The sequence below is a fragment of the Lycium barbarum genome, chromosome 8 (genome assembly GCF_019175385.1).
Source record: "Lycium barbarum isolate Lr01 chromosome 8, ASM1917538v2, whole genome shotgun sequence".
In the NCBI taxonomy this organism is placed as follows: Eukaryota; Viridiplantae; Streptophyta; class Magnoliopsida; order Solanales; family Solanaceae; genus Lycium; species Lycium barbarum.
In genome coordinates, this window is record NC_083344.1 from 126262003 (window position 1) to 126271768 (window position 9766).

Genomic DNA, 9766 nt, shown 5'->3' on the forward strand with positions numbered 1-9766 from the left:
TAGAACCTGATATTTTTTTCTGCGTATAATAATGTAGGCTCAATACATCAAGGATACGTATACGTTCGGATCGTCATTTTAGGGGTTGAAAAGGTGCCCGAAGTAAGTTTTGTTTGAAAAAATTTAGTGTTTAACTGTAAGGTTATTTTAGTCAACTTTATATGTCGAGAAAATTAGTCAGCTTTATTTTCAAAAATTGAAACCGCAGAAGTGAAATTGACATTCACAGCTACATTACCCCGGGATTTTTACGTTGAAATCTATTGCGTATCATCATCTTATAAGTAAATAAAACTGAAAATTTCAGGCCAATTTGGGGGGAAATTGAAATTGAATGGGATAAAAGGTGTTTTTTTTTAAATCGGTTCGGCCAAACCGCCTTGCGGCGTTTGTCCGCATAGATCTCGAAAAAATACACAAGTTAAAAAAAAAACGCGTAACATGGACATCCGAACGCAAAGTTATGACCATCTAAAGTTTGACCACTTTACAACGAGTTTTTCTCCCTATATTTTTTAGAATTATATTTACATTCGAAATAAAGTTATGTCTTGATTAAAAAATAACACGCTTAAATTAAAACCTTAAAAAATAAAACACTTAAACCTTAAACAAAACTTACTTCGGGTGCCTTTTCAACCCCTAAAACGACGATCCGAACGTTTACGTATCCTTGATGTATTGAGCCTACATTGTACGCAGAAAAAAATATCAGGTTCTATATAAAATATTGACGTTTCGGAGTCTTGACACACGACTAATCGTTGGTCAAAGTATAGAAAAAACACTAAGCGCTGCAAAGAAAAAATTTATTAAAATAAGATGATGCGATCTTTTTATGGAAAAAAACACTAAGTTCCTTAAGTGTGTTATTTTTTAATGCGTAACTTTCTTTCGAATATGTTGCAAAAAAAAAATCGCATAAATCGGACATTCGAGTGCAAAAAATCACGTATATTCGAAATAATACACTTAAATCTAAACCCTAAAAATAAAAAAATTTAAGCTAATGACAAAAAGTCTTCAAACAAAAATAGATGTCTATGTATATAGAACACTTAAACCTAAAGTTTACAAACAAAACTTACTTCGGGCACCTTTTCAACCCCTAAAATGACGATCCGAACGTTTACGTATCCTTGATGTATTGAGCCTACATTATTGTACGCAGAAAAAAATATCAGGTTCTATATAAAATGTTGACGTTTCGGAGTCTTGACACACGACTAATCATTGGTCAAAGTATGGAAAAAAATACTAAGTGTTTCAAAAAATAAAGTTGGCCAATTTTTTTTTTGTACTGTTTCTATAATGCAGTAAGATTTTTTTTTTTTTAACAGCTTCTATAACACAGTAAAATACTGCGCTAAAGCAGTTAACGGCTCCGTCTCCGTGAACTGCTTCAGCGCAGTAATTTACTGCGCTAAAGGCAGTTTTGTAATATTTTTTTTTTGTTGGGATATTTTGGTTCAAAGTGGTTTTTTTGGGGGCATTTTGGTTCCGGACTCTTGGTTGTGTTTGAAAATTTTCGCAATAATAGCTTGGACCATAAGACTAATGATATTTAATATGTTTCGAATCTATTTATTATTCTTAAAGAGCATTTAAACATTTATTTTCTTAAATACAGTTGAAAACAAAAAAAAAAACCTTTCTTTCTATTTAATATTCTAACGATCCATCGAACAAAATAAGTGTTTTGTGTTTTTGAAATTTTGAAGACAAGATTACCCATGTCAAAAATTCATATTTACCAAATTAAATTAGTAGTAATTTTCATTTTGTTTCCTAAATTTGACACGTAAACTCATTTGTCTGAAAATATGGTCAAACACAAATTATTAATAAAAGCATTTCTCAAATTATAAGCAAACACAAACCGTTATTTTCCTGACGTACTTTTACAAGAAGTACTTCACCTACTAACTTGATTTGGCTATATCGGCCAAACATGCTAATGATTGATTTGTAGATAATAATTTAAGAATCTTTAATTTTTTCTTAAACTTCGTATTCAATCAAATACCATCATATAACTCGGAATGAACAGAATATTATGTAAACTTATAGAGCCTGTTTGGATGGGCTTATGCCTATAAGCTGTTTGCAACTTATAAGTTTAAAAAAATAAGTTGGGGTAGTCTAACTTATTTTTTTTTGGCTTATAAGCTGTTTTCAACTTATAAGCTGCTTTAGATAAGCTAAGTCAAATGGGCCCAATTATTTTTTTGAGCTTATTTAAAGCACAAAATGACTTTAAGCTGGCCAGTCAAACACTCAAAAAAGCTGAAAACAGCTTATAAGCTAACTTATAAGCCAATCCAAACGGGCTCATCGTAGTCTTTTTTTTAAAAAAAAAAAACTTATAGTCTCAAAATCGTAAATATATATATATATATATATATATATATATATATATATATATATATATATATATATATATATATATATATATATATATATATATATATTGTTCATACAATCAAAGTGGATCCAGTCATCTGTCAGTTTAGAAGCTATAACCTGGTGGAAAAATAATTTAATACCGCTATGCCCCAAGTCTATATGACTGTACATTAACTTTCTCATGTTTGAAAAGTAAAAGGGTACCTCATTTGCTCTCTATAAATGCTTTTTATTTTTGGACAACGATATCTCATTGGCTCAGAACTTCCTTTGCTATTTCCAAGAAATCTGCTAAAAATGAATGGCTTCTCCTCTCCTCTAGCTCACACAAGCAGAAGGTAAGCTTACTATTATACTTTCCTTTTCTACTCCAACTGAAAATTGAAATTTTCAGAAGATTTCATACTTTTTCTTAGCTTAATAATGTCTTGAATATGTCTTCATTACACACAAACCTAATTGTTTTTCGTGGATGAAGCACATGATTATTATTCTTTTAATAACGGGTGGTGATAAGACTTGATCGCTCATACCTCTGCTTGTTTTCAAAAGTGGATTCAGGATTTTCACTCAGTTGGTTCAGGATTAGAATTCCATCTAAAGAACCCATCACCGTGTTTGAGTTTTGTGTTAAATTCATACTAAATGAATCATTAATGTGACACTTCTTGAAATGCAGATTAGAAGGGAAAATAGCTATTGTAACTGGAGGAGCTAGTGGATTTGGAGAAAGTACGGTGAGGCTGTTCTTACAAAATGGTGCAAAGGTTGTTATAGCAGATGTTCAAGACGAAATAGGCCACTCCCTTTGCAACAATCTCCTCAATTGTCCTAATACCAACAACAATGTTACATACATACATTGTGATGTAACAAACGTCTCCGACATGGAAAACCTCATCGATGCGACAATTTCCAAGTATGGCAAACTCGACATCATGTTCAACAATGCAGGTAAGGGCGTCAATGGGCGGGTTGAACCAATTCTGAACAGGTTGAAAGAGCTAAAAAATGGGTCGTAACCGGACCTGCCACACCCTTATCAATTTTTTTTGTTTTGTTTTGTTTTCTTATCAAAGACGGAACCATGCATCTTAATCTATGGATTCTGGACAACAATTCTTTTGTTACTGGGTTCTCAATAGATTATTTGTATAAATTAAATAACTTTTTAATACAAGTATCAAATTGGTAGCTAGTATTGTGGCTCTGCCAATATTTCTTATAATTTGTTAATTACCAAATAAAACTTTATTTTTCTTTATTATGACTTTATATAACATACAAACAAAAAAAATATCTTAAAAATATTTCGACAAATTTTTTTCGTGGATTAATTTGAGCTACATATCAGACTAACTTTTAAATGAGCTAAGCGTTCACTCGTCCAAACTTAAACGGGTTGGGCGGATTATGTTTTCATGAGCTAATTTGTCGCCTCTGAATGCAGGAATCACAGGTAATATCGATTACAACATAATTGACGCGGATAACGAGAATTTCAAAAGGGTATTTGATGTTAACGTGTATGGATCTTTTCTCGGGGCGAAATATGCTGCTAGGGTCATGATCCCAGCTAAGAAAGGTGTCATTCTTTTTACATCTAGCGCAGCCTCAGTCTCTTCAGGAGAATCACCACATCCATACGCTACTTCGAAGCATGCAGTTGTTGGACTAATGAAGAATTTGAGTGCTGAATTGGGACAACATGGGATCAGGGTGAACTGTATCTCACCGGGCGCGGTGGCAACGCCATTTTTAGTGAAGGCAATGGGAGTTGATAAGAGTGTGGTTGATGGGATTATTTGCTCGTCGGCGAATTTGAAAGGGGTGGTGCCGACACCGGAGGATGTGGCGGAGGCGGCGTTGTATTTGGCTAGTGATGAATCTAAGTATGTAAGTGGAGTTAATCTTGTGATTGATGGAGGTTATAGCGGTACTAATACGACTTACATTAAAACAATCCAAAGTGTATTATCTTCGGTGTAGTGTCTTGATCACTGATGTTCAGTACTTGCTTTTGGGCCCGACCAATTCGGAATCGTGCTGTATAAGGCTCTTTAAAGGAGAAATCTTTCTATCAAGATTCTTGTTATTCCCAAAATACAACTATAAGTTTTCTTTGTTTTTTCTTAAATTTCTCAATAAGTTTTTAAATTTTCCTTTGTGGAAACGAAGATTGTTATGATTATTGAATGACATTGGGATGTAATATTTGAAGAAATATAACTTTATTTCAATTTGTCTGGCTGATTTTTCATGTATGGTATTTTGCAAAATGCAAATCAAGCGTGAGCAAACTATTTCTATTTTATAGTATCACATATTGGTCATCGCTGGCTAAAGGACTTTATTTTTTCAGTTAAGACTTAAGCATTAGAGAAAAAGATGTCGAATTTATTTTGTTGAATTGGACAGTTATATAAGCTTTTAAGTACTCGTACTAACTACTTTTGTAGATTGTTATCTTGATCTAGTCAAATTAAAAATTGAACTTGGTCGAATTTAAGACATCAAAAATTATTTTATTTTATTAGTCAAATTCCAATGTTCAAAGCCCGACAAGATATTGACATTCAAAGATTATGAGCCATATTTATGCGTAATAATGAAAATATCATAAGATCATGCAGATTGCTGAATTGGCATCAATACCCTGTATTCGATGAGGTGTTACATAAATCATAAATGTGCTTCATCTGAAAGTATTAAATATTATATTTATCTGTATTGGATTCTTACAGCAAAATATGTTAACTTCTTATAGTTAAGTGTTCATATTTGATGCTAAAAGTTTATGTATTAACACATATTATATATTTTATTAGGTTGATGCAAACATCGTGTACTAATAAGTTTTTACCACGAAAGTGACTTATATTTATCCCAAGCGTCGGTAGAGCCAGTGCACCGAGAAGAGTGTCTCTCTGGGACTTAGCTATACATTAAATAAATAGACAATAAACAATATTTAATCAGAGCATGTGATTTTGATGCCTAAGATTTAAGAAGTGCCTGCCCACCCATGCATTAAGATCTCAGTTATCAGTTGTGCTCCAAAGTCCAAACCCCCACAGTGTTCGTACTATGTGTGTCATGATCACAAATGAATTTCCAAAAACTCAATATCAGTTTATTCCACACAAACCTTTTTCTCCGAAGTCATGTATACAGTCAGACCTTTCTATAACGACATCCTCATATAACATCTCTTTTTTTTTTTTTTTTTTATAACAGACAAATTTTTTCGGGATCGATTTTTCATTTAATATTTTACCTCTCTATAACCGTTTTTTACCTATAAGAGCAACAATCATCTTTATAACAGTGACTCTTTATAAAATTACCCCTCTATAGCAGCCAGGGACGGACCCACGTAGGGCCAAGAGGGTTCAAATGAACCCACTTCGTTGAAATTTTTTGATATTTTATGTAGGTTAAATCCTCTAAATATATTTGAATCCACTAAAATACTAGATGATCCTGCAGAGCGATGGTCTTGTAGGTTCAAAGTTTTGAGAAGGTCATGAGTTTGAAACCCAGCTGCAACATTTTGCATTGTTTTGGACTTTTGGTGGTGTGCATCGTGTTTACTGCACAAGTTTCCCCTACATAGTGTTTGTTCGTGGTTTATTCTTCTTCTTCCTCGTTTTTTTTAAAAATAAAAAAATAATGATCTACTTTGTTTTGTATTTTTTTTTCTGATCTCTTTAGTCAAATTTCATAGGATTAATCTGCTGTCAATATTACTTCAAAATATCAAAAATTGTACAGAGTGAAATCTTATATTATTTTTACCTAAAAATGCAAGTGCAATCATCGAAAATTTATACTCTCTTTGTCCCAATTTATATGACACGCTTTTCTTTTTAGTGTGTCCCCAAAAGAATGTCACCTTTTCATAATCAGAAACAATTTAACTTTATGAAATGATTTACAACCACATAAATATCTAATGCTTATTTTGGACCGCAAATTTCAAAAGTCTTTCTTTATATCTTAAACTCCGTGCCAAATCAAATGGTGTCACATAGAATGAGATGGAGGGAGTAACTAATTTGTTAGTTCATCTTATATTAGTTTATGCTAAATTGCTTATTTATATTGCAGTGAAATTGTTAATTATAAACAATTTTCTCTTATAGTTTGTAATAGTGTAGTTTAAGTAACAATTTATTCTTTATCAATAAGAAAAAGATTTTAGACTTTGCCAAATTTCTTAGTGTTTAATATATTTGGATAAATAGATTCTTTTGTTAAACTTTAACACTTGTAAAATTCATTGACATAACGTTGTTAAATTAATAAATCATTAGCATTTTTAGCTAAAGTTATTGGTCTTTGTTAAACGTTTTAAATTTCTTCCCCAAGTTTTTTTGAGAAAGAAAAAAATGAAAAAGGAATGCCGGTGTCAATTATTTAAAATTGTTCATTTAATTTTGTGGTAGTATTATGAAACAACCACCTCCCCCCCAACCCCACCCCCAACCAAAAAAAATTGTTGGACAATCTCACTTGCCGGTAGCATATTTATTTTTGATTAAAGTATTTTTTGAACCCACATACGTAAAATTCTAGGTCCGCCCTTGATAGCAGCTATCTTATTTTTTTTGGTGGGGGTAATATAATGATTAATTATTTTGTAGAAATGGAATCTCTAAGATTACCAATAATAGGTATGGTGGTTACACTATTTATGATAAAGAGTATTATGTGAATATACATTTTCATCATTAAAATAACTCCCTTCGTTATACAAAGTGTGGTTAAGCTTAGAATTTGACAATTAAAAATGAAAAATTAGATTTTTTGTATTTTTTTTGCCTATAACGGCGAAATATCATATAAATGACAATGTTGTTATAAGTGTGTAACAGTCATATGCCAAAAAAAATCGGACCCAATGATGTTACAGAGAGGTTTGACCGTATCCTCTGAAAATCGATTTTGTCCATCGTGGGAATTGGGCTTTCTAACTGCACCCTGGGAGTAGGGGTTGGGCTGAGGCTAGCCTTAGCCCAATCCTTAGAGGCAAACGGGCTAACTGAGGTTAAGCAAAAAAGTAGAGATCAGTTCTCTCAATTTCATAAATGTTGAAGAATCAGGACAAACTTTACAAATAGTTACGTTTAAGTCTGTATAATAAAAAAAAACTCCATTATTATCCTGAAGCTTCAAAAGCTATTTTAAGATGTTATTATCAAGTTTAGTGAAGTTAGAAACTTTATGATAGTAACTATTTCCCAAAGACATCACCGAAAATTGATAAGCGGGCACTTTTTTTACTTAAAACACTTAGTCCAAACTCAATTAATCAGACTCATTTTGATAGCTCAAATGTAGGACCGAATAGAGCTTTTGTTGAGACAAACATCTTGTGCATGATAAACATGGACTAATCCATTTTTTCACAATTGTCGCTAAGTCTAGCAGTCAAACTTTGTTAAGTATTTATCGAAAACCAAAAATGTCCACTTTTAACAAACTTAAGGAATCAAAATTGCTCAAAAGCATATTTAAGGTACCACTTTAAGCCAACCCCAAACATAAGGGACAATTTTTAACATTTCTCACTAACTGATCTACTCATTTTTAAACCCTAAAACAACCCTTTACCTAGTTCTCTTCCTTGCTCCTTTGCTCCTTCTTTAGAATCCACCCCTCCCACCCACCCACCCCCTACCCCACTACCCCCAAGCAACTATGGGTCGTGTCCGTACAAAAACAGTGAAGAAATCATCACGACAAGTAATTGAACGCTACTACTCAAAAATGACTTTAGATTTCCACACAAACAAGAAAATCTTGGAAGAAGTTGCTATTATCCCATCAAAGCGTCTACGTAACAAGATTGCTGGATTTTCAACTCATTTAATGAAACGTATCCAAAAAGGTCCTGTTAGAGGCATTTCACTTAAGTTACAAGAAGAAGAAAGAGAAAGAAGAATGGACTTTGTACCTGATGAATCTGCTATTAATACTGATAGGATTGAAGTTGATAAAGAGACTATTGACTTGCTTGCTTCATTGGGTATGACTGAATTGCCTGGTGTTGTGCTTAAGGAAGAGGTTGCTGTTGCTATGGTTGCTCCTGTTGGTGGTTTTGGTGGGCGTGGTGGTGGTCGTGCTCGTTACTGAAATGGGTTTCTTGGTTTTTCGTTAAATGTTTTTTCTGTTGTGAAGTTAAAGACTTTATGTTATCTGATATTGGTTTAAACTTGTGTTGTTTTGTGTACTAATTTAGTGTTTTGAACTTGTGGGTTCTGTTGATGAATGGAATGTTGCAGAACTAAAAAGTTATTTCAGACTTGTGGGTTATGTGCAATTTTTGTTTATGAATGGGATGTTGTTATAGAATCCGTTAAAAAGTACTCTTTGATATACTTTAATTGGGATGTTGTACATTTCTATTTATGAATGGGATGTTGTTATGATTCCCCATCTTGTGTTGAGGGATTTCATGTAAAACAGAACTGTAATTGTTGTAGTAAGTTCCTTTTTTCAGATTTGAATTTTGTTTTGACAGTTTTGCAGCAAGTTGAGATGAACTCAAATATAGTCAGAGATCATTAGATCCTTTAATGGTACATTGGTACCATCCCTACCCATGTGACATGCTTTCTTTCTTTGAGCAATGGTAAGCATGTGGATATGGATGTTGGAAACTTTGTGCACATTCTTCAAATAAACAGATATCCTGCAGTTGCCCATTTGTAACTGTACGTAGATTTATAGTGCATTGGTGATGAGAATTGCTTGTACTTTGGTGATGAGAATTGCTTGTACTTACTAGCATTGATAGGATTTACATGTCAATGTCATTTGTCCTTAGATATGTGGTATATTATATGAAATGGGAATTGGTTGCTGTTGTCCACTTGTCCCAAAATCTGAGATTTCGGATTCCCAACAAGCTGTTTGCAATTTTTTTTTTTTTTTTTTGGTTTTGCACCCAATATTCGGCATCCGTTTAAGCTCGATTAATTCAAATTCACGCTAGAAAGTTCTATAAAGCACTCTTACTAAAGACCACTCAATAGCCACGGCGTGATTAGAACCCCTGAGTAAGGATGAGGAATACTTATTGCTCTACCATTAACTTTTGGGTTATCATTCATTTTATACTATGAATTGCGTAACTACACGAGGGAAATTGAGTTAGAGTTAGGCCTCATTTGTTTCCATTAAGATTAAGATGTCTGAATCTGAATACACATATGAATATTAAGATGTGTATTAAAATCTAGATATCTAAATTTGAATGTACATCTGAATATTAAAATGTAGTCTCTGGATCTAAACATCGAATGATTAAGATAGTTTGCTTTCAATATCTAAATGTGCATGTGGAATTACACTA

The 9766-nt window shown here is 32.8% G+C and overlaps 2 protein-coding genes across 2 annotated transcripts; both read left to right on the top strand.

Moving 5' to 3' along the window:
* Positions 1-2585: 2585 nt before the first annotated feature.
* Positions 2586-4659, top strand: LOC132607207 (short chain aldehyde dehydrogenase 1-like). Its single transcript, XM_060321080.1, has 3 exons — positions 2586-2744; positions 3086-3360; positions 3857-4659. Exons 1-3 carry the CDS (start codon positions 2629-2631, stop codon positions 4393-4395), a joined length of 930 nt encoding a protein of 309 aa, XP_060177063.1. The 5' UTR covers positions 2586-2628; the 3' UTR covers positions 4396-4659.
* Positions 4660-8057: 3398 nt separating this feature from the next.
* Positions 8058-8711, top strand: LOC132607208 (small ribosomal subunit protein eS17-like). The gene has a single exon (XM_060321081.1). The coding sequence runs from the start codon at positions 8110-8112 to the stop codon at positions 8542-8544; it is 435 nt and encodes a 144-aa protein (XP_060177064.1). The 5' UTR covers positions 8058-8109; the 3' UTR covers positions 8545-8711.
* Positions 8712-9766: the final 1055 nt, after the last annotated feature.

Bases quoted from the DNA above. Each gene is read 5' to 3' on its own strand.
- LOC132607207 (XM_060321080.1), top strand. From the start codon at position 2,629: ATGCTTTTTATTTTTGGACAACGATATCTCATTGGCTCAGAACTTCCT. The intron at 2,745-3,085 runs GTAAGCTTACTA...CTTGAAATGCAG, and splicing joins CTAGCTCACACAAGCAGAAG to ATTAGAAGGGAAAATAGCTA. The intron at 3,361-3,856 runs GTAAGGGCGTCA...CTCTGAATGCAG, and splicing joins CATCATGTTCAACAATGCAG to GAATCACAGGTAATATCGAT.
- LOC132607208 (XM_060321081.1), top strand. From the start codon at position 8,110: ATGGGTCGTGTCCGTACAAAAACAGTGAAGAAATCATCACGACAAGTA.